Below are 27,981 nucleotides of genomic sequence, written 5' to 3'. Positions count from 1 at the left end.
ATGTTGGGTTTTTTAATGTTCATATTTATCTAATCTTCTATAATTTAGAGATTTAAGCCAAGATGTGCTAACATTAAAAACGCTGTTACTAATAAAGGCATACTGTACTTATGTTTAAACTTCAGTTTTAAGTTGAGAATCTTGAGCGTTTCGCGCGTGCTCTTATTTTGAAGGCAGGGGAGCGCCACTTCCCGTGCAGCGCTAGCTAGCTGCTGTTAGCTTGCGGCTAACGTCGCGGTGATTCATCGCGATGACTGTCGCCGGCAGGAGTGTCAAACTGCCCTCAGCGGGGTTTAAGTAACGCGCAAGTGGCTGAAACTCGTTTCTCCTCTTTTCTTTCATTTCAGGAAGCCGTGAGAACCGCAGCCGCACGGAGAACAAGTATTTATTTATATATTTTATTTCCTGGGATCACCTTTTTTTTATCTAACAGCTCCTTTCGTATTATTGCCTGAGGGAGGAAAAAAAAAAAAAATGCCGAAAGCGGTAAGTGATTCTTTGGTTTATTGATAAATTATACTCAATTCTCTCTAAATCACTGCTATATATATCAGTACAAGCTGCTTAAACATTATAGGCAACGTTTGAAGTTATTGTAGTCTTTTTAAGCTGAATTTATTTTCAATTTAGTATTTTTTTTCTTTATTTAAGTTCATAAAAATCACAGTTATGAATCTATGTGAACATATTTACAGATGTCATACTCTTTAAAGACCATCTTAGTCACTGTAAATGTATTTTATAGCTGATAAATTCTGTTTTGGCTGTAGTATCCGATAAAAAAACTTGACAAAAACTGCTCAGTTAATTCATTTTACATGAACTGGAGCAAAATGCAAAAAGTATGGAGGACCAAACAAATCAGGTGTTGGTCTTCTTGGACTCTGATTTGTATTTATGGAAGTTAAATGTAAAGTTAAAGCAGAGTGAGTTTTTAAATGGGATACACCAGAATCCACCTGCGGTCCCGATAACTTCTGGTTCGCCCTGGAAAAATCCAATGAACGTTACAGCAGGTGTAGAAAAGATCCTAAAGAACAACTTACTGAGTGAATAAACAAACTTTTTACTTCACTTATGCAAAGATGTGCTCGTTTGGAAGTCTTTAAATGAATCGCATGAATCCTTTAGTTTCTGTCCAATCAGGATGATCCAAAGGTGCCAGCTTCATCCAGTTTGCTCAGTCCAGCTCAGAGCAGATCCTTGGGGGCTCGTCCGACACGAAGGAGGTCACTTTGGGTTTGTTTTGTCAAGCATGAGGAGGAGGAGGAGCGGGCGGCTGCAGGTGCAGATTAGCTGCACAGCATCATAAACCAACGCGGCGTGAAGTCGCCCGTCGAGCTTCCAAGCCCGAAACGTTGGGGGATGTTCCTTCAGCTGCGTCCTCCTGACACCTTTGGCGTTTACAGACGTTGTGTCGCGTTGTCCCGTGTTTTTTCGGGAACAGGTTTGTTTGCACCTTTGGTTCCTCCTGAGTCACCTCGCCCCACCCCGGCGGGTGCATAGTGTTCAGTCAGACTCATCTCGGCTCGGCGTCTGGAAAGATGTTTTGCGTCCAAGTTTGTTTGTTTTCCCACACGACTCATCTGGAGCAAACAAAGTGAAACAGAAGATCTGCAGATACAGCAAATTAAGATCTGTTAGGCAACAGACGGCAGAGTCTTCTGTTGTTGGTTTTGTCGTTTAGTTGATCAGGGGAGCAGGACTGCAACGATGACGACGACCAAAGCCGCCATCTGTGTCACCAAGTGTGTTGTCGGTTTGTTTAGAAAGGCCTCGGGGTTGTCAGGAGCGATTCTGTGGAAATGACATCACTGCCTTCTGAAAGCAGGGGACACACTCGTGCCACAAAGCAGCCGTTTTGGACAAAAAAAAGGCCAGGTTATGGTGTCTTTTCTTTTTTCTTTCCATGAGACCAAGAAAAGCCATCCCAGGGCACTATACAAACGGAAAAAACAAGTCCAAATCATGAACCCAATTAAGGTCAATTCATTCCTGTTATAATACAACACGTTCACATTCAGTACATTATGAGATGTTAATTAGTAGAAGTTCTCTAAGGAAGGCGGCAGATTGTGGCAGATCTTCAGCTGTGTTGCAATCCTCCATCTGGAGCTGCACGTTGGTGACGGCAGAAAGGAACAACTCCCTTTGAACATGAGAGGAAACCTCCAGCAGAACCAGAACCAGAACCAGAACCGGGCTCAGGATGAGCGGCTCATCTGCCTCAACCGGCAGGGGGGGGATTTTAAAGTCTAAAGTGACCTTTAGACTTTAAAATCGGTTCCTATTGGCCGACATATTGAATAATTGTTTGTTTAATACAGTATGGAGTATTATTCACTAATCGGAGCACAAAGTGTTACTCTCTGAACAGTTGCAGCTTTTTTGTACAGAATAATCAAATCCCTGCCACAGATTTGTCTTCGAATCAACAGCTCATTCATCAAGCATCGGTTTGGTTTCCAAAGAGACAAAGGGATGGGATAAAACTGAGATTTTAAAAACCTTACACCCTGTAGGAAAGTTTCAGGTTCTTCTGTTTTAGCTGAAAACAAAACCCCAGTGTTTGCGGAGATGCTCGACGCAGGTAAACTAACCAAACGGAGCGAGTGATTGTGACACAGCCTCCCGGGTTTAAATCCCTTCTTTTGTCCTTTTCTTGAATGGCGACTCTTATCAGCCCTGGCGCACGAATGGCCCCAGAAGTCTTTTAGAAAAAAGGTCATCTGTTATAGTAGCTACATGTGACCGTTACAGCACAAGAAATAAACTGTATATACGTTTGTTTCCATTGTTGCTCTCAGCAGCAGTGATCAAACAGAATAAAAGTGGGAACCTTTTTCTTGAATTTGATTCAAACTGGAGCAGAAACCTGCAGGTTTTCTGTCATCATTTCATCAACTTGGCCTGATGTCAAACAGTCCAGCTTTGTGGGCCTGGAAAGGAGAAGCTCTTCTTTTTTTTTTAAGACACCCAGGGGAAAGGAGCTCGCAGCCGATTCGAGGAGTTCTGTGTAACTAAAGTGTCTTTGTGACTCATGTTGCACTGATTTCAGTGACACATTGCTTAAAGTGGACGTGGCTCTCCCAGAATCCTGTTTTCCTGTTTTTAGAGCCGTGACGCATGTTGCTGGCGTTCCTATTTCTTCCGTTTTGTTTGGTGATTTATAAATTGGTTTCGGGTGGAACTCTCCAGGAATGATTCTGCCATTCTTCGGTTACAGCGAGCTCGCGGGCCTGTTCGCCCGTCCTTATCGCTCTCTGCTCATTTTAGGATAATCCCCATGGCAACGCCCATTGTTACACATTCTTGTGAGGCATGCAAACTATGCGGAGGCTTAAATATTGAACAGCCTTTGCCAAATAAAGCAGCAGGGCTTGTTCATTCAAACTGCAGGAGTGATGACCGCTTCGGCTCTTTAACTTGACCCGAAGCAGCTCCTCGACACGAGGGGCACTGATTCGGATCAGAGTGTGCCGAACAGGGAGCGGCGCTCGGTTGGCACACGACGGACTGAGGCGGGTTTGGAGAGGGCATTCTAAAAACCGTCAAAATAAAAAGTACCACTAAATACGCATCATTCAGTGCGAGATACCTGCAGCGTAATTTGTAATTAATGAGTGAAATCAGCAGAGTCGTGTTTTGTTGCCAACAATTACGAGTCATTTGTTTACATTCGAACACTGACGATGCTGTTGCTGTTTTTTAATCCAATTTTTACAAAAACCCCTGAGTTTGAGTTACATCTACCCCCCAAATAATAATTTAATGTAGACATTGTGTTAGAAGCATAAAAACTCAAATCAAAAACAGAACGATCCTGTGTTTTGACAGCTATTATGGCTTTAAGTTATGGCCCGATTGACCAGATGTGACCTTATTATATAATATATAGTATTTAATGAACTGCTAATTCAATGAATGGTGGAAAATTGTTTCCCTTTAATAGAAAATATGTGTTTATTGTAGTTTTTTAAGCAAGAAACACTTTATAAAAAGCTCTGACTGGAGCAAGAAAAGACTTAAAGTTGTAAAATGCTGGAAATAATCAGCCTACCGGGTCATCCTGCAGCTGGTGGGGATAAAAAAAGTTTTTGTTTTAGAAATCAGGCAACAAATGGGGTTTATCAGTTTGAAAGAAAAGTTTGAAGTTGCAATATGAGATTTAAAGATTTGGACAACGAGGAGAAATTTCTGCACATGGTGGACAGTTCTTAAAATAAGGCTTAAATCTTCTGGTCCCACAGGCAGAACTGCATTAAAAACACATTTTTCTGCTGTGAAAAGACATAATTTTCAGGGAAGAAAGTTTAGGGCAGGATCCACTTATGGAAGTTAATGGGTTTTTAATTCCCTGCTTTTTGCACCAGAGCTGGAAACTCTTTCTGTGAACAGATCAAAAACTGAAATCCTTTAAAAGAAAGTGCAATATTTCCTTTAGACTAAAGAAAACTGGCACGGATTTGTCAGCAGCACACAGATTAATAGCCAATATTAGCAATGATGTGTTTATTTCGAAACCATAGATAACCTGAACATCTGGGATGGCACTAATGATCCTGACCACCCAGACTTTACTGACATCTTTCTTATTTCAGGTAAAGGTTGCCTGACCTCATTTAGCACAAATGAAAGCTGCTCATCTGTGTGGGAAGACCTTTTAAATGCTAAACCAACCCCAACATTTCCTGAAAATTTAGGAGGATTTATTTGGTCGCAGTAGTCGTAAATAAATAAAACAGCATTATGGATGTTAGGTCTGTGTTGTATCGCTCTGTTTAATGAACTCATCAGCAGCGTTTGTTCTTTTTACCCAGCAACAGACGGGGAAATATTTGGAAATCCCTGACATGGTGTGTGTGTTGTTTCTTGGTAACCAGTTTAGCAGATCCTGTATGTTTGGTACGGCGATCTAAATTTGTCTGAATCTGTAGCTAAAAGGACCGAGGCATTTATTACTGCAGTGACTAATAAAAACTCCCGAACCTTCGTCTGACTAAAGTTGTCCATTGTGGAGCTCTGGGTCCCGTCCCGGTATATTTTTAGGGAGTGTGTCATGTTTTCTTTACCACTGTGAGCAGCGGGAGTTTTATTTTTTTTGTGCGTTACCGTTGGAGAACTTGGTTTCAGATCAGATATCGCTCACTCAGTGGTTTCTGTTGGCTTGGCTGAGCCACATATTCACATGTTCCACTCTGGTTAGAGCGGGTTTTTTTTTTGTTTTTTTTCTAGGTGCTTCATCTGTAACTTCTATAAATATAGACCATGAGGCATCCTAAACAGTTAAAGCTCCAAAAACCCACCATTTAATCAAGGAAAATAAATAAAAAAAAATAACTCTTTGGGGAGGATTGTGCTGTTCGAGTGGTAGGCTTTAATAATCCGTCTCCTCTATCATAGCGGGGGGGCTTGTGGGGCACTACAGCTGAAAGGGAATCTTTGTTTTGCTGTGTGGAGTAAACGCAGCCCTCCTTCCAGCCTCCTTCCAGCCTCCTTTCACTGCTTTTTAGCTTTGACTTGAAGCAGGATGCCTAATTGGCCAACTGGCTCTTAAATTTCAAATTGTGCACACATGTGCTAAGAGTATTGAACTAAAAAAAATAGGGTTCTGTGGCTCTGAGTGCTTTGATTTAGATTGCTGTTAAAAAAAAAAAAAAAAAAAAAAAAAGTTTGCCAGAGAGTCTGGTTTCTGCTAAGGTTTAATAGAAGCAGAAGACATAATTGAGGAGATGGGAACCTTTAAATATCCACCGTCCACCGCGCCGTTCCTGCAGGATTTCTTTCCATCACCTAGCTGCTCGGCTTTCGTAGATTCGTGGGAATCGGGAGTCTCGCTGAGTCACCAGACGGAGGAATCCCTGTTCTCGTGGGCGTTGGTGAATTTGTTCACCGCTGAGGCTCGGCTCACAATGGGCTGCAGATGAAAGATGGCACCGGAGGCTTTCTTTCCCGACTCTCTGTCCACCAACCTCTTTTGTGTCATTTTTCACTCTGAATTAATAAGCTCAGTAAATACTTGAGCTGAGTCTTTTCATAGAAGACATTTGACTTTCAGTGTGTACATTACCTCAAAGCAGCCATTGTCAACATTAAAAGTATTGTTTCATGGACCTTTTGTTTAAAATGTGCTGTCATTTTCTGATTACTGAATAAACCCACAGTGCTGAATATAGTTTCTCTCTGTTATGACGCGCCGTTGACGTCGGTTTTCTTTTATTCTGCGTAGCACGCCAGTCGTTCTGTTTGCGTTTTATTTGAAATCGAGCGTTTTATTTTGTTTTTCTTCTCCGGGGTGGAGCCGTGTGAGAGGACAACTGGACGTGGACGTCCCTGGTTTTGAATGCACAGGTCACAGTGATCAGTTATTAACCAGAGATCTGGGAGACGTGCCTCATTTCTGTAAATGTGACTATAGTTTAACCAACACTGAACTCTTTCTTGCTTGTTAGCCTAGTTTTCTATGCGGTGAAATGTCTTAGTTCCTTATTTTGAGCTGAAACATGGCGATTTTTTTTTTTAGGATATAACTCGGATATCTGCAGAGTTCAGTTCAATAGGCTCTGAGGAAGCAGAGCCCCATCTGTTTACTCTGCAAATAACGCCCCCTTACCAAACAGAACCCAACACACACCTCCAAGCACCGCTCTGTAGTAGTTTGTCGTGTCTTACTTTACGTCTTAAACTGAACGGTTTCCTTGTTTTTTCCACAGGTCAATGTTCGGGTCACCACCATGGATGCTGAGCTGGAGTTTGCCGTCCAGCCCAACACCATCGGCAAGCAGCTCTTCGACCAGGTAAAGTGCTCATCGGGGCCAGCCTTCAGTAGTTCATTAAACAAAAATAAAAACAAAAAAATCTCCCACCAACATCTCTGACTGGATGGTTGGTTTTAGGCAAAGCTATTCGGTACCACAAGAATTTGGTTATTTTACGCAGTTACTCATTAATGTCATGTTTTTCATGTGTAAAACTTAAAAAAATCAGATTGTAAAACAAAACAGATAAAATGAATGCAGGGAGGGAAGGACAGCTGATGGTAAACAGAGGAGCAGTCACCAAACACAGACAGGAAACCCAATAATTATTCCACCTTAAATCCCCATTTATCATTTTTGTTCAAACTTTTATTCCTGTAGAATAATCTTTTTGGCCACAGTCTTTATTTTATACTTTACTTCCAAAGACGGACTTTCTTGTAATTGTTTAAAGTAGCCCTAATAAACACCTTTGGCTGCTTTTTCACTTATTTGTTTGTTCAATCCAGTATCTTGCTATATTCAGAGAAACCTTTGGGTTTGTTTTTTTGTTTAAGCCACCTAACTCTGATCTACAAAACATTCAGGCACAAAAAAAGACTCCTAAACTCAAGGATGATGTGTCCACACATGACTTATTTTAAGTTGGCTCTTTAGGGTCTGTGTTACTAAGCAGCTTGTCACAAAGACAATTTGTTGTCTTTTCTTTAACCAGATAGAAAATAGTATTTTATTCCAAATAAGATGATTCCAAAAATGCCATTAGCTGAAAGCGTGACATTTGGTAGATGGTCAATCGAATGTGTCAGGTTTTGTGTCAGACTTCTTTATTTCCTCCCATTTCTGATGATTTTCAGGTACTGTTCATCTGCTGTAGGTTGAGTTTTAGGCCTGACACTTGTCAACTTTCCTTATTTTTCTGAAACCTACACTGCACAGTATGCTGTCACGGTCAGGTACAGGGACTGGAGTAGAAAAAGTTGACAAAATCCAAAAAAAAAGCAACACTCGAAGGCCTGGAGAAGTATTGATCAAATCCACTTTTCTTTTTTCTTTTTTGGAGAAGTGTGGGGCGGTTTAAAACTGTTAAAACTTTTCATCCTCCAGGTTTTCATCATCTGTTCTTTATCAGTTTAATGCTTTTAAAAATCAAATGTTTCCTCCTCTTTTTAGAGGACTTTCAGATTTTCTTTCTGTATTCTGACAAAGCATTTGAACAGAAGTGACCGGTTTCATTATCAACCCTCCAAAGCACATTTCATTGATCACAACCCGCTCTGAAAAGGTTTTCTTCGACAGGAAAGGTCTTATCAGTCTTTGTCTTCCTGGTCAAATTCAAAGACCAATGACGTTTTTAATTTCTTGGGATGGAATCGACAGCCCGACAGAATCGAGCATTGTAAATTTTAGGCACTCGTAGTTGATGTTTCTGTCTCTAGTCTTGTTTAAAATTGTGAATGAAACCTGTGTGGGAGGTTGCAGTGTCAGTGGAGAATGAATGGTATGAGCTCGGGCGAGAAACTATTTTCTTCCTTGTCTGTTTGTAGTTTTACAATGAACTAGATCTTTACTGATTATTCACCAACATTTCCTCTGAGCAAATCATTTAGGAGATGTTAATTTGCACGTTTGAATAATAAATTCAGATAATGCCAGGGTGACCTAAGACTTCGACTCTGCAGTGGAAATAGGCTTGTTGTTCCTGTTATTGGTAACTTGCTTAGCGGAGGGTAATTGTCATTTTCCCCTCGTTGTTTGTAGGGCTGGGTCACTGAGATCCAAATGCAGATGTCATGACACTAGTGAGCCTTTCTGTGGCTCCATGTCAGCACTGGAGAAGGAAAGGCATTGTTTTAGCCGTTTCCTGTAGAACTCGTTTTTCAATGGCAAGTGTAGCGACTGTGACTGGGGATTCACCCTCCACCCCAGCTCATGAGGCGTAGTTTGGTTAAATAAAACAACAGACCCTGATATTCACCCCTTTGACGGCTATTTATAAGTGCCGGTGAATTGTCCAACCTACTTGTTAGAATATCTGTGTGTGGGATGTTCCGCTGGTAATCGCCCTGCTCATGCCATAGTGTCAGACGCAGTTCACCGCTCTATTTTAGTACTTTTAATGCTATTGGCCGCAGAAGAAACGGCCCGCAGAGCTGCGCTCCTGAAGTCTGCTCACAGTAATTACTGATCCAGTCGGCTGACGGTTAGCCCGTGTGTTCCTGGAGTCTGTCACCGGATTAATTTGGGTTTTAAGCGGCAGCAGGTTGTAGAAGTGCGCCCCGCGTCCGACGGGTCCTGTGGAAATGCTGAGCAGCGGCGGTGAGCTCATTTTCAGGGCGAGCGTGAGGTCTGGTGTGGTCAGCGCTGAAAGGAAAACTTCTGCCACTCCCCTACACACCCTCCTTCAGTTTCACTTCACGTGTCTGTGTCACGATACTTTTTCTTCTAAACTGTCACTCAATACGTAGTAGAATAAGTCTACATTTATCCGATTTAAAACTGGTGATTTTTATCTCCTCGTAGTTCTTGTTGGTAAAAACGTCTGTGTTGATTTGATTCGAGGTGGAAAAAAACAAAAAAAAGATTGATGTTAAACACATGTGGCGTCATTTTAATAATTTAACTCTCTTTATATTAATCCTAGTCTGCATAATCTTGCTGACTAGTGCTGGAAACGAAATACAAAACAGTTTCAAGCTGCATGTCTACATCGCTGTTGCAGAGCCGGGTACCATGATGTTGGATGGAATGTTGTTTTAGTAGTTTTGTAAATATTAAACCAGGAAACGCTCACTCTGTTCACAATCAACATATGATCTGACATTCAGGCTCATTTTCCTTTAGGAGTTGCCCCAGAGGCTGTTCCCCGCCTTTTCTTTTTAAAAGCTCTGTTTCGTCTTTGTGTCGTCCTGTTTGGGGCCCGACGAGCCGAACCCCACCCTTTCCCTCAGTCACCTGAGGACGTTTGGGTTTTTGAGCTCGGAGGGAGCAGAGAGTCACGCCGTTTCAGCCTGGCAGCATTCCTCAGGGATCCATCTGTCGTCTGTAAGGCAAAGTCGCATTCTTGCGTTTACGCCACCTGCGCCGTATGTGGCGGAGCGACTTTCACTCGCAGCGTGAAGTGGCCCGTTCAGTTCCTTTTTCAGCTGGACCACAAATGTTTTACACTGGTTCTTTAATCATTACCTGAACGATCCGACGTCTGCAGGCAGCCGTTCTCAAACCCAGGGGTTTGAATATACGGATGTTTTTTTTTACTCAAAGTCACGAAGAAATCCTGCAAGCAACCAAATAAGGCATTAAAATCTGCCTTTTAAATCCAGTCTGTTACTACAACTTAGCAGTAAAACAAAGTTAGAAGAATATACACCTGAACTCGTATATTAGGACTGTGAATCTGGCTGCGGAGGCTGTTAATCACTTTTCTTTTTAATTTATTTTTTTGTGACTGTTTACCTAAAATGTTGGAGCATGGTAGCTATAGCAGCTAGATGCTAATAGTCTTACTATTGGATTAAACGGCACCAAAATCATCTTTTAAAAAGTAATTTTGAGGATTTTCTAGTTACCTTATTGTTTAGTTTTGCACATAGTTGCTTTTTAGCTGAAACCTTTGAGCCTTTTATGACAAACAAGCTTAAAAGCAGTCTGTTTACTAAACCTGCATCCCTTTATTCAGATTTAATCTTTGTCTAATAGGCTGTTATTCAGTTTATCCAAGCAGGGTGTTTTTTAGGCCGAAGGAGCTTCTCTCCTGGAGAGTATGAAACAAACTGCGGGTTAGCCCACTATGACTGGGAGGACTTTGTCGACCGTGAAGCAGAAACCGTCATGAAAGGGCTGCTTGTTTTCTGAGGCTTCGGGAGTTTCGTTACAGGTGAGACGCGGCCAGAAGTGCTCTCTGATTTCAGCCCTCCTCCGCCGCTTGTTACCGTTGCGATCCATTAGATGCCGCATGAATCGAAGCCATTCAGCTTTTCTCCCACAGCTCCGTGTTTCTGCGCAGACAACCAAGTGAGGGGCGAGTTTGACTCCAACTTTTAAACTTCTCCTGGAGCTTGCATTATTGGGATTGTCGGCAAGTTGACTCAAACTTCACCCAGGCAACAAAGCGCCTCACCTGGTGGCTGGGTGGGGAATTTGGCAGGGATGGATTTGGAAAAGGGCCCGGCAGAGGATAGGCCGACTCAGTGACGCATGCATACACACCAGAAGCATGATTTTCTGCTCCGTGCTGTAGGAAAACCTACGTGCAAGCCATAAAGAGAGACTCTGGTTTCTCTCAGAAGCCAGTGGAAAGTTGTAACTCCTCCTGCAGCTGAAGAGATTATTCCACAGCTATTACTGGCTTTTCCCCCCTCTCTGCCTTGGCTTTCAGAACCAAAAGCTGGTTATAAAGGAAAAAAGAAAACTCCTTAAAGGTTGGACACGGGAGACTTTAGATTAAAAATAGCTTAATATTCTGGCTTTGTGGCTGTTGGTTATAAGAGTAAGTTTTAGGTTTGAAGGAGCCGTGCAGCTGACTCACCCTGCCCGTCTCCAACCCCATCTGTCTGTTTCTGGAGTCAGACAGGATGCCAGTCACGCAGCACGCCCTCGTTCCACGGCGTCACTCCCTGTTTCATCGGTCGAACAATAGAATCGCTTTGTTGGAGATCGGGCCTCGCGGTGCTCCCGTGAGCTCCTCCGTGGAACCTCACATCGGATGAAAGCAGAGATGAGTCAGTACTTCTGATTTAGCTGAGGTGTTAAGAAAAACAAAAATTCAACAATTGTCTAGTTTTAGTTTAGTTTTAGTGTCAGCTTGTGGCAGTCAGAAGAAGCAACTAGATAAGAGCAGTTTGTAGTTTTTGATAGGAATGATTCAATCCAAGTTTAACTCTTGGATTAGGATGTTTCATGTTGGATAAAGTCCTGATTAAATCGTTTTCTGATCAATTGGTGTCAATGCTGTTTGTTTTATTCCAACCACAGAACTTGTGTTTTAATATAAAGGCTAATTAACATACAGATGTGCCTTATCAGAGCTGCTGTAGGTCCAAACCCCTGCAGCTGTGTTTATGAGGCACAGAGGACTTGTATTGTTTTCTTTGAACAAGTAAAAGCGTTCGCTCGATTAGCGGGAGATGAAGGCGACGAAGACCAACATGCATCCCCGTCTGATGCAGCATTTTAATGATTCAAGTCTGTTTTGGGGGACAAAAAAAAAAGAGCTTTAATAGGAGGAGAAACAGACATGGCTGTAGTGGTTAAAACTGGAGCGTTGTGTTTAAATTTATATTTAATCAAAGAAGTCAGACATGTTGTGTTTGGGAGAGCACCTTTTTACCAAACTTTGGATTTACGTCTGGGGCTTAATGCCGATGAGTGTTGGCCTTCATGATTCATGATTACATGTATGCTCATACAGTATTTGAGTAAATCAGGTTTGAAGTCAGAAGCTGTGTAACGTCTCACTGTTTAATGGTTTATTAGAAAGGTAAAAGGCAGTATCTGTAGGGAAAATCTCTTTCTGCTTTGAAATTCTTTCATTTTCTGTTTAAAATTACCGATGCTGCCATTTCCCCTTTGGATGATTTAGTCCTTTTAAACTGAAATGAAAATTCATTTAAAAAAGGTGTTTTATAATTTGTGTTTTAAATCAGTTTAGGAATTTATCAGCTACGGTGACACCTTGTTCTCTCCAGGTTACGACGGATTTTTGACACTTGTTATGACACTTTGTTTGAACACTTTGCTTTTCGTTTTGCAGGTGGTCAAAACTATTGGCTTACGTGAAATCTGGTACTTTGGGCTGCAGTATGTGGACAACAAAGGTTGCAGCTCCTGGCTAAAACTGGAAAAAAAGGTAAGATTCAGATTAAATTCAGCTTTTTAAGGGTCACAACAAAACATTGTCCGGTGTGGAATCATTCTTAAGCCCTGAATAACTAGACCACACCACGAGTATTTCTGAAGTCTTATTTATAATCATCGGTTTAATAATCAGTGATGTCATTATTTGCATGACTTCAGTGACACATTTAAGTAAAAACTGCCTGGAAAATATCTCCCTTCAGGTTTTGCAACACTGTGGCATAATACAGAAGGAATGTAAAGTTTTCGGAGGTCACTGAGTCAGAACTGCTCTGTTTGCGTTGAAGTGAATCAGTAGCCACCAAATACCTCACACATATATAAATATATATACACACACATTCACATGTATGGCTCAACTTTGGACACAGCAGCTGCATGTTATCAGCTACAGGTGGAATATTTGAACCTTTACTGAACCTGTAGCTGCCTTTGTTTTTTTTATATTCTATTAAACACGTTATTCTTGAGATATGGATAATCTGACGAAACAAAAGTAAACCAACAGGCAGATGAAGTCATGTCTGCAACAAAGCAGGACTCCACAGGTTCTCCATTGTGTTTATCATGGTTTCTGTATGTCCTGCTAAATCTGCAACTTGGTAGATTAAATGGTTCAGTGTTAAATAAGTTGATTTTAAAAACTGAAAATACGACACGTGCAGCTTTAAATGGGTTCAGAAGGAGTTTGGGTTTGAAAGGATGGGGAGAAAAATACTTTTCATCTCTGGTTAAGGCTCAAAGCCTAAAAGTGGTATCTCACTGAGCTGCAGCTTGCAACATGAGGAGCAGAGGTTTGCGGTCTTCTCACTTTCTTCTCACTTTTCTCCCAAAATAGTCGTAGCAGGTGTCTCGAACCCTTATTGATTGTATCGCAGGTGTCTCCAACCTTACTCAAAAGTGTAAAAGCTGCATTTTGACTCCTGACAGAAAACATGCTCAGGTCTAAAAAACATTCTAATGATAAATGATGATCATTAAAAAAAAAAAAAAACTGGTCTAAATCTGCCTGTCTTCATTTCATGGTGTACTCCAGTAGATTAAAACTGTAGGAGGTGTAGGTGGGTAGAAAGCAGGCGAAGGTAGGGATGAAGTGGGATGAAACTGGACTCTTTCTGTGATCTTTGTTGAAAACGTAGAGGTACGTTGTGCAGGCAGCAGTAAACCCATCGCTGCGTGCTGACGTGGTGCCGCAGCTCATCACTACAATGTGACGCCTAAACTGGAATATTCTTGTCCCTTTATCCTCAATCGTCTCTTTAAATTAAAGGAGGAGGGCTGCTGTGTAAATGCATACTGTAGCTTGCAGTTAATTACATATATTTCCACTAAATAAGAGGTTCCCTGTTTGGAACGGCTACTGAAGAACATGTTCTGTTCGTGCAGAAGTTTGTGTAAAGTGTCGAAGTCCAATAAAATAAGAAATGTTTAACAAAAAGCACTATTTAGCAGTCGTTCTCATCCTAATAACAAATGATATTCATGCTTTTAGGACGATATTACTGCAGCTAAGTGTGTTTTTAAATCCCCTCCCAGGTGTCTCATCAGGACGTGAAGAAGGAGAACCCGCTTCAGTTCAAGTTCCGGGCCAAGTTCTTCCCGGAGGACGTTTCTGAGGAGCTGATCCAGGAAGTCACCCAGAAGTTCTTCTTCATGCAGGTGAAAGACGCCATCCTGGCCGACGAGGTCTACTGTCCGCCCGAGACGGCAGTGCTGCTGGCCTCCTACGCCGTTCAGGCCAAGTTTGGAGACTACAGCAAAGAGATTCACCGACCTGGATATCTGCTGTCTGAGCGGCTGCTGCCCCAAAGGTAAAACATGGCGACGGCAAGTCGGCCTTCCAGAGTCACAGCGACTGCATTAAAGCAAAGTTACAGTCGTGAATTAAATCTGTGGCAGCCCTTAAACCACCAGCTGCCTTTTATTGCCAGGCTTTTAAACTAAGATAAGATTATCTTGAGTTTTACAGTTTTTTGGTCAAATCTTGAAAATAAATAATGTTATGTGTTATCTTGTGTTGGCTCTTAAGCTATGTGCTGGGAATGACTCTCAGCTACTTCCGGAACAAATTTCAGCTCGTTATGTGTAAAAAAAAAAAAAAAAAAAAAAAAAAAAAAAAAAAAATATTGACTGCATTATAGCCATTTTTTTGTTCTAAGGTATAAATAGCTGTTGCAGCCATTTTGAATAAAGTAACTCCAATGATTAGTTTCAGAAAGTTTTTTATATTTTGTTCAACAATTTTGTTCAGTTGTTGAGATATTTTGCTGAGATGATGAAGGAACACAACTCGGGTTTACATTATTGCCCGCTTTTCGTAAATGAACCTACAGTTATGTGCAGCCAATATATAGAATATAAAACCAAAAAAAGGTATAGAAAGGTTCAACTGAGTATTTTCATAAAAAACTTTGTGCCTTTCTGCTTGTAGATCAAGTAGATAAAAGCCACAAACATTCAAGAGATTTTAGCTATTTTTAACAGACAAAATCACTCATTTTTGTTTACTTTTCCAAAACAGTGCTTCATTTCTGTATTAGCTGTAGGTTTTTAGACAAATTCACAATGAATTGTAAAACATTTTCTCTCCTGTTTTTAGATTTTTATTCATGCATTTGGTTGAAATGGTTCAGAAGTTTAAGATCTGCTCGTCATGGCTGATGTTTTTTATGAAATCTGGGGACAGTGAACAGTTATTCCTGTCAGCAGCAATCCCCATCTTGAAATAAATTTTAAAAATGTTGTTTAAAAGCGATAATTATTGTTGAATCAAGCTGATGAATGTTGTTTTTTATCATGCAGTTTAGTCCACCACTGACATTTAAAGTTACCAAGTCAGTTTTTAAGGCTTTTGTACATAAAGTTTGACAATTAATAACTTTTATAATGAATAAACTCTGCACCAGAACATCTGTTGTTGACAGTATGAGCTGCGTCTTCAAGGCTGATGATAATCTGGTTTAATTTGGGTGTTTTTAAGTTATGTTTTGGATACTAATCCTTTCAGATTGTAAAGGGAAACTGATTGTCCTTGCACTTAGATTGCTCAGCTGGTACCGCTTTTCCTCCAGATGTGACAAATAACTCAAACATTAAACTGTTGCAGAAAAGGGGAACACTGTAAGCAGGAAAACTGCAACGGTGCCCCATGTTTTTTTGCACTTTTTACAACATGTGTTAAAATGGAGCCTACAGAGCAACACATCCGGTTTGTTAGTGCTTGCTGTTTGGTCACGTTGGTGTTTTTGCTTTTTCTCTCTGCATTTAGAGTCATGGAGCAGCACAAATTATCTAAAGAGCAGTGGGAGGAGAGGATTCAGGTGTGGCACGAGGAGCACTCTGGGATGCTGAAGTGGGTCGATCGTGCTTTTAATCAAACCTCCAAGTCCTGAAAAGGTCTATCGGGAGTGTTTTTAATCTCATGGTCTTCCTGCAGGGAGGATGCCATGATGGAGTACCTGAAGATCTCCCAGGATCTGGAAATGTATGGAGTCAACTACTTTGACATCAAGAACAAGAAGGGAACGGATCTGCGCCTGGGAGTGGACGCGTTGGGGCTCAACATTTACGAGAAAGACGACAAGTAAGCGCAGCGTTTTAACGGGCCCTTGGAGTACAAAGCTGGGCTGTGTTCGGGCTCTTGTTTTATTTGTTGCTAGTTGCAGCCCTGAGTTGTCTGCCTAGTTACTCTTCCTGTTGCTGGACAGGAGCAACAATGACCAGTTTTGGGGTAAAGGTAACAGAAAAAATGTTAGATGCTGTGTAATAGTTGCAGAGTCCAAATGTAGTTTTACTCTCAATATTCTTATTCCTGGTGTCTTGGGATCACCGCTGAAATTGCTTCATGTTCCCTTCATCTGTTAGAGACGCCTCCATCTAACTTCGAGACTAAACCGGTTGAAACTGTTTGGAGGGACGGTTGTCGTGTTTGTTTCAGATAAAATGATCGCTTTCTTCAAGGCGAGAGGGAACTGCAGGATGGTCTTACATCTGAAGTTCCTTTTATATGATAAAACCGTTTGTTGCCCATTAATGTTGTCCTATATTTTTATCGATGACTAACCTACATTTTGCTGGTTGGTTCGATTTGCGTCACTCTGACCGTGATTTCCATCTGTCTCAGTCGTGGCTCTCGCCTCAGAGCTGAAGCAGAGATAAAAGTTGCTGAACCAGGTTGACATCTCAAGTCGGCCTTTACCTACTTTTCCTGTTTAGAAGGGAGAAATGTAAATATTCCTGTTTTGAATCATCCTCCTGATGGGGTTTTTGGCTTCGTGCTCGAAGTGCAGCCTACTTTTTCAGATGTGTCTGTGTTTTGTTTTTTTTTCTTTCGCCCCGTCTGGATTTTCTTGTGATGTCCACGTTGTTTATGAAGCAGAAGAGTGTGGGAGATAATGAACCCCCTCTTTGTTTGTTTGCTGAAATTACTTCTGGGATCTCCTCTGTGGAGTTACTGGAGCGAAGTGCTCTGTATTAAAAGTGCTCTCAGATGACTTGCCTTTAAGTCACTGACCTTCACGCTGGAAAGGCTGCCAGCTCTGCTCTGGCTGAGCTGTTGCAGATTAGAGCCCTTCCCATGTTGAAGACTCCTCTCCTGAGTTTTCAGATGTGGCTGAGGAAGAAATGAACCCAGCACAACGAGGGTAATGACAAGGTTAGGCCAGTCTGCTGCCTCATGAGGCCTTTAATCGATGCTTTTCTGGCTAATTCTTTCCGTTTCCAAGTCGGAAAGATTTAAATATGAACTGCTTTGTGTTTAAGTTGATCCAAGTCTTTCATTTCAGTGTTACTGTAGCTTCACTAGTGTCTGAATCACATTCAGGAACGTTAGTCCCTGTGAGAGTCTGTTTCCTTCTGCCTCCCGGGATCAGGACAGAAAGGCCTCCTCTACGGTGCCCTCTGCTGTAACCAAGGATACGCCAACTGGTTTTTCAAGCTGCGCCGCACTCAGGAACGCCGTGTCTCCAGTAAGGGCAGCCGGCCCACAATGCAACAGTGCAGCCAAGGCTTTGACTGAGGTGCAGCCCGAAGCTGCTTTAACTCCTTGTGCTCCCGAGGTTTACTTTGCACGATTATTGCTGAGGAACACGCACCAGCAGGTGGAAAACTATCCTGGATTCATAAAAACTCAAGAATTTGGTGCAGTTTGTTAACCAATCATTAGCCTTCAGATATATTTACTCATATTTTTTAAAACACTGGTTTAGAAATTGGGGGAAAAATAGGTAAAATTCAGTAATAAGTAATGGTAAAAAGGCCACTTTAATTAAAAAAAAAAAGCAGAATTATTGCAAATAAAATATATATATATATATATATATATATATATATATATATATATATATATATATATATATGACTCTCTGCACAGGTAATTAAACAAAATGAATATATTTGTTCACAAATTTGATGTTTTATAGACCAAAATAAATCCAAGAAATTAACATTTTAGAACTTTTATTTGCATAAAAACATTTAGTTTTATCTCTGTATTTTTATAAAGATATATCAAAACTCCATTGTTTACTCTGAAATGCTCATATCCAGTTGTGATCATGGTTTGTAGTGGAGTAAACTTCAGAAATAACTTTGATTTCTTACATTTGGACACACTGGTTCTGGTAAATATTACTATAAAATCATTAATAATCAAGTTTATTGACTTCACAAGTAAGCAGGAATATAGACCAGCCAACAAAATCCACCTGCTTTTCCAGTGGCATGTTCAACATCTCAGTCGAGCTCATATTTAGTGATAAAGCACAGCTCAGTCAACCACAGGACTCTGGTAGAAATATTCTGCAGACACGACCACATTGTTGTCTCCATTCCTCAGGCGTGTGTCAGGGTCGGAGATGAGGTGAAATTCCAGTTTAGGGAGTTCGGTTTTACAGCGGCAGGTTTCGTGGTAAGGCACACGGCTGCCTTTACTAGATTACAACATGTCGGCGTGTCCGTCCGTGTGTTCGCGGTGCCGCTCCGCACGGTGGTGCCTGCGTTTGGTGAGCGAACACGCCCCAGATTTATCCACCGTTCGTGTTCACCGTCAGCCGGAGAGTTGATTAGTCTCATAGCAGGTTGTAGAAGTGAATGTTATGTTGTTATCAATAAAAGCCGTAGAGCTGCAGGTGATCCTGTTAACATCAAGTTGTCAGTTTTACACAACCTAAACATGTGGAATTTATCCAACCAGCCATTTATTTATTTTCTTTACCTTCTGAAATTTATAACTAATTAAAAGAAGCTTTAACATTTGAAACCTGAACCTAAAAAAAATGTCATATTCCTGTTGAAGAACTGAATAGATTTGCAGCAACTACACCAATTCATTTATCAAACAACACATTTTTACAATCAGTAGAGTTTACTTTACATGGGTTTGACTCAACAAATTCTACAGAAATATAAAATAAACCTAAGGTTTAGTCTTTTATTTTTCCTTTTTAAGATCTTTATCTTTATCTCAGGAAGCAGCGCAGTGGGTTTTTTTTTTTTTGTAAGAATGAAACCAGAGCTGTCAGTTTATCTTAATCGATGCTGCGAAGGACCGCCTGAACTGCAATAAATCACAGACAATCATATTTCAAGTACCATGCACTCGTGTTCAGCTGCTAATATAAGGTCGAGCTAACGGACTGTCGCGGGCCACGCCTGCTTTAGATGATGCTGATGACAGAAGAGAACGTGAGGAAAATGTGGGCTTAATGCAGTTAATTTAGTTAATGCAGTATTCATCTAGAATATCTCACGTTGAGAATCTATGCTGGTGTAGATTCTGTCATCCAGGACACGGTAAAGTCAAAAAAGGTTTAAAAAAACAAACAGCTGGACTTCTATTCTCTTAACGTTTGTTTGGATTTATTGCTAATCTAACAGCCAGCAGCCCTATTTGAGTTATGAGTTAGCACTAGTACTAATAAATTCTTTTAATTAATTCCACTGAAGACAAAAAACTGTGACTTACTGCACTCTTTAGTTGTCTTTTCTCCTGCGTTGCTAATGGTCTGAAAGATGCGAGATAATAATCAGTATGTTGTTTCTCTGATTAGGAAGGACCTTTAATGGGACATTCAGTTTGCTTTTAAACATTAAAATCACATTTTGCAAGACAAGAGAATAAAAGGATTGTAAAAATGTATTTCATACAGTTCTGATCATCACTTTAATGCTGTTTTTTTTTTTGTATTGTTTACACCATTTGGTGGAGTTCACTGATTGTTTGTGTTGTTTTAGCAATATACAGCTTCCTGCTAATGTTCCTACATTTATTTCTATGAATATTAGTTTATTTAAAAGGGTGTGAAAATCATTTATTAGAATAATAAGGGAAAAAAAGTGGCAAAAACTGCGAGGTGGAAGACAGCGGAGGAGCTGATGATCTTCGGCAGGAGTGCCTCCATTAATTATTCTTTTATGCAACCAAACTGTAAATCGTCTCTCAAGTACTGCAGTTAAATCCACACACATTATTTGACTTTATGATGATCATTACAGAAGAGCAGAGGGCATCATCTGCCTTTCTTGACGTGCCGTAAACGATACAGTGGAGCCACAGAGTGGTTTTTGCATCAGTCCTGCCTCCTGCGTGCTCCATCCAGTCGTCGTTCAGGAGTATTTCCTCCTGTGAAGTACATTCACGGTATTCTCCTGTTTGTGCTCGCAGATGTACTAAAGTTCACGTCGTCTCGTTTGCAGATTGACCCCAAAGATCGGCTTCCCCTGGAGCGAGATCAGAAACATTTCCTTCAACGACAAGAAGTTCGTCATCAAGCCTATTGACAAAAAGTCCCCAGTGAGTGAAATGTCATTTAAACGATCTTAACATGATCAAATTTCTAAAATATCAAAGTGGAAATGTCGTTTTGCACTTTAGATATCATGTAGAAAAGTTTGGTTTGGCAGCATCATTAGTAATTAGCAGCAAAAACAAAACAGTCTGCTTTAATTTACCATACTAATAAGTCTAAATGTATTCAACGGTAAAGGTTTCTACATTCTGCCTCGTGTTTCTTCTATTATCCATTTTTTAAAGTATTTTTCTCAAGCGTTTTTTTTGCTCTCCACGTTTCAGGACTTCGTCTTTTACGCGCCGAGGCTGAGGATCAACAAGCGCATCCTGCACCTGTGTATGGGCAACCACGAGCTGTACATGCGCCGCCGCAAACCGGACTCCATCGAGGTTCAGCAGATGAAGGCCCAGGCCAGAGAGGAGAGGCAGCAGAGACAGATGGAGAGGTACTCAAAGGCTTGGGACGTGGGGGAAATGTGCCGATTGTCTTCAAATCCTCCGAAATTAGGAGTTATTGCGAGTTAAATGTTGAGTCAATTATCGTTGATCAATTTTAACTGAATAAGGAGGTGATTACTGTATATAAGGCTTACTAAAATGTAAAATAAAAGGGTTAAGATGAGCAGAAAAGCGCATGTAAACTAAAACCCTTTTACTCTGGAGTCGGTCTACTTCCTGCGTCGAGCGAACTGAAAGTGAATGTGGCCGTGGTCTCGGCCTCCCATCTGTCCCGAACAGCTGTTCAAACATGATGACGTAACACGACACAGAGTTACAAAAGGAAAAACCCATCAAAACACCAGGAGCGTGCAGATGAGACTCCCACAGTGGCTCACAGACGGACGAGCTGCTCTGCAAAATAAAGCAAGATTTGTGATGAGATTCATTAAAGAGGTTTTTGTTTTAAAAAAGTCAAACCCTCAAAGATGTATCGGGCTGTTGCTGCAGCAAAAGTGAGATTAAAACCAACAAAAATGGGGAAAAAAAATCCAAACACCAGCTGTAAAAAGAACAAAATTATATCATGTGCATAAAATCTGCTTTGCTAGTTAAATGTATAAATCAGTAAAAACACAGAATCCTAAAAGACATGGAGTAAATTAAAAATCAGCTTCATAGACTCTAAAATCAAACTATTACACAGAATATAAAGTTTTTGACACCTGTTTAAGGTGTAAACTTCACAAACGGAGAAAGCTGCTGGTTGATGTTTTTATGGGAGATAATTATCTACAACTTCAGTCTGAAGACAGTAATTTGTTTTCTCTTTATTTAGTTGATCAACATAAACTGTTTACTCTTTCTTTGTAAAAGGAGGAAAAACTCAGTTCTCATGTAAATGTTTCTTGTATTTTTGTAAGAATGAATGTGCTGACAGATTTGACTTATCAGAGCATTTTATACTGTATTTATGCCATGTTGCAGATCAAATGATGAATCTATAAATCAAAACAATGACTTGCAGACGCATCGGCTATAAGAACATTTAATTAGTTTCTTAAAACCCTTTGATTCGGTTCTTGTTAACCTAACTCGGATCGCAAGGTGCTTAAAAAAAGTGCTACACTTTCAAATAGCATGACTTTACCTGCGAACGGTCAGAGTATAAAATAAATATTGTTTAAAAGGCGTAAATCTGTGATCATGATTGATGCAGTGTTGCTGTGTGTTTGCAGCCGTGCATCAAGCGTTTTTAAATTATTTTTATTTTTATGCCTGCTTACAGCGTTGTCTCATCTGCAGGGCACACCTGGAAAACGAGAAGAAGAAGAGGGAGGCCATCGAGCGGGAGAAGGAGCAGATGGAGCAGGAGAAGCAGGATCTCATGTTGAGGCTCTGCCACTACGAGGAGAAAACCAAGAAGGCAGAGAAAGGTGTGAGCGAGGGGGGCGGGGCTTTCAAGTGGCTCATCGATCACTTCCTGTATCCCTGAGGGTGCAAAACACGTTTGCGTGTGGGGAAACGGTTGGAAACTGTGAGCATGTGCTGTAAACACCAGGCCGACAGGTTATTCTGTAGATGCCAGTTAATCGTTTTAGGATGACGAGACTAAAGAACAGAAAGATTGACTTGTAAGGAACAAAAATGAGGGTTTTAGTTTTAGCGTTTTTTAAAAAGTTCTGTCAGAATCTGAAAAGCAGAAGTCTGTCACGTCGTTTTAAAGTTGGTTATTCTTCACATGGTTGTCCAGAATAATCAGGTCAGTGACTCCAGGGATTCACTCTGAGTCTTCTGCACAAGAATATCTGGATTTCAAAAGCTTCAATTATCTGCAGAGACCCCCTCAATTAGACGAGGGACAAAAGTTTACACTATTAAGACGAGGAATGTGTTATTCCAAGTGGTGATTTTACAAGAAAACCAGTGTTAATATGATGCTTTTAAGTATGAGTAGCTCATCTTTTTCCAGGATAATTTTGTTTTGAAAGGTTTAAGGGGGGAAAATGGTAAGGCTGTTTTTGCAGTTTACAGGACATGTTGTAAAATCTATTAAACATATTTAAGAGTGGATATAAATTAAAGTTATCCTCAGATTTTACATTAACTTTTTAGATCTTTGCCCATGAATAGATTCGGACGCATAAATGATAACTAACTGGATCCAAAGGGCTGAGCGTGCAACTGAACAAGCTGCCTTGGAAAAATACAGGTTGCCACTGCGTTTAAAACTGAACCCTTATTAGCTCAAAGAGAAATGGAAAGAATGTTTTATGTCATATTTGTGCCACTTCTGCCAGTTTTCCACAGACTTTTGGAGCATTTAGACTCGCTCAGGGCTGCTGTTTGATTGCTCACCGAATGTCTGTAAATATTTCAAAGTAAAGAGAAGGTCAGATCAAAAAGTCAGTCAGATAACAGGCTGCTGCTTTCCACAGCTGAGGTAAATAAAGGCTCATATGTCACATGTCAGGTTTTATTGCCAAAACAAATCTTTAAACGACCAAGAATAATAAATGAGGCTTGTACGTCTGTCATAAAGACATGTCGATGCTCAGAATGAAAGAAAAACATTAAACCTGACTGAAAATGATAAAAAAAACTGCTGTGAGCCCTTATTGTGTATCAGTCCACACCTGAAAATAGTCTTTAAACAAGTTTTAATAAACAGCTTCCAGGTAACTAAAGACATTGTACGATTGCCGTGAAAGCTAACGGCTGGAGCTCCTTCCTGTTTGCGTTTCAGAGCTGCAGGACCAGCTGCAGAGAGCCATGATGCTGGAGCAGGAGCGGCGGAGGGCAGCGGAGGAGGCCGCTCGTCTGGAGGCCGAGCGGCAGGCGGCCCTGTTGGCTAAGGAGGAGCTGGCCCGGCAGGCGGAGAGTCAGAAGAAGACTCAGGAGCAGCTGGTCGGTTTCCAAATTCTTCTTTGCACTTTATCATTTGTGCTGCAGTCTGATTAAAAAATTGCAGGTTGGTCAACAATAATGTGTTGCTGCAAGGTATTTTTTTAAAAAACCTTTTTTGTAAGGCTTTTGGACCCAAAACGAACAGCACCTTGACCCATGCTGGTCGCCACGGCTCTGAACATCACAGCTTTCTGTAGCCAGCATCCAGCTGGACCGCACCCCTTCACCTCAGGGCGCTGTTGACAACCTGCTGGCCTGTTTTCACTTTGACAGAACAAAAATGTAAAAAAAAAACTTCAGGCTTCGCTCCACATTCAGTAGCTGAGAATAAAAAGGGCAGTTCTTTTATAGGACAGACGGTTGCTAAGTCCTAAGAAGACTGAGCCTGGGGCAGTTTGATGCAAACGCCTCATTCTTGTAATTAAAAGAAACGGATCAGTCAGTCGTTTCCTCACCAGTGCAAGTTATTTTTTGCTTCTTTTAATTTAAGATGATGCAAACATTTGGGATTGATGATTCTTCTGTTAAACTACCAGGGAATAAAATAATGGTCACCTGGTTGTTTTAAATGATTTTAAATGTTTTAAAAGAGTCACAATAAACTAAATCTCGGATACTTTGACTTTCCTTGGCCAACATTTTTAAGTCTCCCAGTAGATAACTCGATTAGTTTATCTCATCCTAAAAACTTGGCTAAACTTTATTTAATGTTGGCAAAGTTTTTGTTAGATTTTTACGTACTACAATAATCTTTAAATGCTATAATTCTGGGGATGCTTTTCTACAAATCAGAATATTTTTGATTGTAAATCTGCTCTAAGCAGAACACTATCACAGAAATGAACTTTATTTCAGTTGATACAGTAAATTATAACTTTTCATTCATTTAAAAGAAACACGTTTTATCACTTTTTGTTCACCATCTCCATCTGTTTTAGTGTCTTTAACAATAGGACAATAATATCAAAATAACAAGTATAATAAGGGTAAATAAAAAAATCTAACGTGCCGTGGTTTTATTATGAGCACCTTGTAATGTTTTGAAAAGTTGTCTCTTTTTTTGCACATCTTTCTTGAATGTGCTGCTTGGTTTTCAGGCTGCTGAGCTGGCGGAGCACTCGGCCAAGATCTCGCTGCTCGAGGAGGCCAGGAGACGCAAAGAGGAGGAGGCTCAAGCCTGGCAGCACAAGGTGGAAGCTTTAACTCATACGTGCAGCTGGGTCTGCCGTCTCACATGTGAGGAGAAAAATCACTGACTCTGTCGTCTCCAGGCTCAGGAGGCTCAGGACGATCTGGTGAAGACCAAGGAGGAGCTGCACATGGCGATGATGGTGCCGCCGCCGCCTCCTCCCCCTCCCATGTACGACCACATGGATGACAGCAGCGACAGCGAGGAGAACAACAACACGCACAGCGCCGACCTGCACATGGATGGCTTCCTCGACCACCACAACGAGGAGGAGCGGCTGACGGAGGCCGAGAAGAACGAGCGCGTCCAGAAGCAGCTGAAGGTGAGGAAACTCAAGCGGACGGAAGCCGACGCCTCACCCAGACGTGACGTTCAAACTTTACTATAGATTTCAAGTTAGGATCTCTTTGATGGCTGTTCGAACACAGAGAGCCTCTGTTTCAGATGGTTTTGGTCCCTTTTTCAGTCCACACAACAGATTACGACTGATCTTTCTCCCCAGCCCTGAGCGGAGCTCTTCATCGAAGTGTTGCAGGTTTGAAGAGGACACTTCCTGCTCGTTCTGCCGCTGCACTCAGTTCAAACAGATGCCGTGCATTCTCACAATTTCAAAACGGGCTGTGTTTTTCTTTTTGTTTAAACAGGTTGAGCCGCAAATTTTCTTTTCTATGCAACCTACAAGTTTTAGAGATTACTTTAACTAGTTATGCGTTTTATTCTTGTGGTTTAGAATTCAGTTTCTTGATATTTTTTCTTTTTGGCTTCATGAATTAAAAACCTAGAAAGTACTGTTCAACTCTGTGTCATCGGGTCGAACAAATGGGGCATAAAGAAATTAAATCTCTACGTTACCCTGACAGAGCAGTCTATGCTAACGAGGCAAGAATTTGTGCCGCCATCTTGGTAGGTGCCACATGACTAGTCACTGCCAGAATAATATCAGACCACTGATTTCTTTGGATATACTAGTCTTATAAACTGGATTATTATACCAGGGTTGTCGCTCTCTCTAGACTATTCTGCTAATTCCTGTAAAGCAGAATGTCGAGGGTTGGCATATACCTGCTAACGATCAATTTTGGTAACACTTTTTCTTACATAATAGCCATTAGTGTACCAGCCTGTTTTAGCTGCTTTATGGATAAAACATTTATGCTAAACTGGATTAGTTTATAAGCTAAAGCTCAGTTTTTCATGCCTAAATACTGAACAATATGTTGTATAAGAATTAAATATTTTCAGAATTATCTAAGTGCAGCTGACTAGAAAGAAAGACCCACTGATAGTCACACACCTGAGTGTGCGAAATTTGTTCTCCGCATTTGACCCATCCCCCGAGGGAGCGGTGAGCAGCAGCGGTGCCGCGCTCGGGAATCATTTGGTGATCTAACCCCCCAATTCCAACCCTTAATGCTGAGTGTCAAGCAGGGTGGCAATGGGTCCCATTTTTTCAGTCTTTGGTATGACCCGGCCAGGGATTGAACCCACGACCTCCCAGTTTCGGGGCGGACACTCTACCACTAGGCCACTGAACTGGTGAAGACCAAGGAGGCCTGGGTAAGAAAATACTTGTCCAATCCTGGTCCTTTAAGGCCACCATTGTGCATGTTTGTGTTGTTTCCCAGCTCCAACACGTCTGATTCAATGGTTGACTTACCCTTCAGTACCCATTCATTCAAATCAGGTGTGTTGAAGGCGAGAAACAACAAAAACATGGAGGATAGTGGCCCTTGAGGAGCTCTGCTGCCAAACTGCAGCTCAGGCCAGGTCGGCATTTTGCGCCTGCTAATGCTAGACCGAGCTTGGTGAGAGGTCATTTGAGTACTCTTGTCTCCTGTTTTCACATTAAACATGATGATCTGTTTATTTAGGTAAAATGAGGCTCTTTTTGTTTTTGGATCAGTGACACAGCGTTGTGCACACACAAGGTGTGGCTTTGACGGGTAAACGTCATTTATACGCATCTTATGTGTGTTTAGTATTTATTCTTTTACTTCTAAAGCTTTCAGAAATTCCCTGAATAACCTGGAAAGAAGCATTTTTTTAAATTAAGGTCTCAACCAGTAAAACTGTGACTACTTCAGGGATATACAGCTGACCTTAGTTTTGCTAATATTTCACTGAGGGAGAAGTAAAGGTTTATTCTGAATAATTTTAGCAGACGTTGTTTGTAAGCCTGAATGCCCTAAAGGAGACAAAGGCCGGGACATCTCAGCAGGCACAGGCAGGAGGATGTTTCGGTGGTTTATGTCTGGTTTTCTGTCGTGTCCCTTAGGCCCTGACCTCCGAGCTGGCTCAGGCACGTGACGAAACCAAGAACACCCAGAACGACATCCTTCACTCCGAGAACGTGCGGGCCGGCCGGGACAAATACAAGACCCTGCGACAGATCCGGCAGGGCAACACCAAGCAGAGGATCGACGAGTTCGAAGCCTTATAGGAAGCCTTCGACGCTTCGCAGCACTCCTCCCCTCCCCTTTCTGAATGGTCTCGCTCCCCTGCCGACACGAGCTCAAACCCACCCAAAGACACGATAAAGCCGGAGCACCGCGGAAGCACACAGATGAACTCTTTCTGTGAGTTTGTCGCGCACGATTCAGGGCTTTACGAAACCTGTTTCTGAATCAAACTTCGTGCCAAAAACCACCTGTCCTCTTTATCTTCTTTATTTTAAATATTCTTTATGGATTTGATTTAGTCTAAAGTTGTTGATCAGTTCAAAACAAAATCATTTTTGTGATATCGCGTAGGGAGTCGTCGCGTTTTGTTATGTTCTCGAATCGAAGCCTCACTACTTTTCATGTCTGGCAGTTTTTGTTTTTATACAGCGACCAATCAGAAAGGGCAAGACAGTATACGCAGGAAAATGTATGTTTGTTTTCCATATTTGAACACTTCCATTTATGTTTATTATTGCTCTAAAGTAGAATAAAATCATGCTTAGTTTGATATTTATACTGTATATGGGACATGAAAAGGGTATTTCGTCTTGGTCTGTATATTTTTGCTGTCTACTAATTAAAGCTTTTATTGTTTTAAAGGTT

The 27,981-nt window shown here is 41.2% G+C and overlaps 1 protein-coding gene across 3 annotated transcripts; it reads left to right on the top strand.

Moving 5' to 3' along the window:
* Positions 1-282: 282 nt before the first annotated feature.
* ezrb (ezrin b) lies at positions 283-27,981 on the top strand. Of its 3 annotated transcripts, XM_017411997.3 has the most exons (13): positions 283-486; positions 6,714-6,797; positions 12,511-12,606; positions 14,151-14,425; positions 15,883-15,966; positions 16,051-16,197; positions 20,310-20,406; positions 20,686-20,849; positions 22,147-22,277; positions 23,588-23,748; positions 24,846-24,938; positions 25,020-25,259; positions 27,213-27,981. In XM_017411997.3, the coding sequence occupies exons 1-13, from the start codon at positions 475-477 to the stop codon at positions 27,375-27,377; spliced, it is 1,749 nt and encodes a 582-aa protein (XP_017267486.1). In that variant the 5' UTR covers positions 283-474; the 3' UTR covers positions 27,378-27,981. The 3 variants fall into 3 exon arrangements, with proteins under 3 accessions (XP_017267486.1, XP_017267487.1, XP_037837585.1); XM_037981657.1 differs by lacking the exons at positions 283-486; positions 6,714-6,797 and adding an exon at positions 7,869-10,635; XM_017411998.1 differs by lacking the exons at positions 283-486; positions 12,511-12,606; positions 14,151-14,425 and having other exon boundaries at positions 6,739-6,797.

Source organism: Kryptolebias marmoratus, linkage group LG19 (genome assembly GCF_001649575.2).
Source record: "Kryptolebias marmoratus isolate JLee-2015 linkage group LG19, ASM164957v2, whole genome shotgun sequence".
Lineage (NCBI taxonomy): Eukaryota > Metazoa > Chordata > Actinopteri > Cyprinodontiformes > Rivulidae > Kryptolebias > Kryptolebias marmoratus.
This window is presented reverse-complemented; position numbering and strand designations above follow the sequence as displayed.

What these genes read in the sequence shown, in the direction of transcription:
- ezrb (XM_017411997.3), top strand. An exon ending in AACCAAGAAGGCAGAGAAAG is followed by an intron (nt 22,278 to 23,587) that starts GTGTGAGCGAGG and finishes TTTGCGTTTCAG; the next exon opens with AGCTGCAGGACCAGCTGCAG. An exon ending in AGAAGACTCAGGAGCAGCTG is followed by an intron (nt 23,749 to 24,845) that starts GTCGGTTTCCAA and finishes CTTGGTTTTCAG; the next exon opens with GCTGCTGAGCTGGCGGAGCA.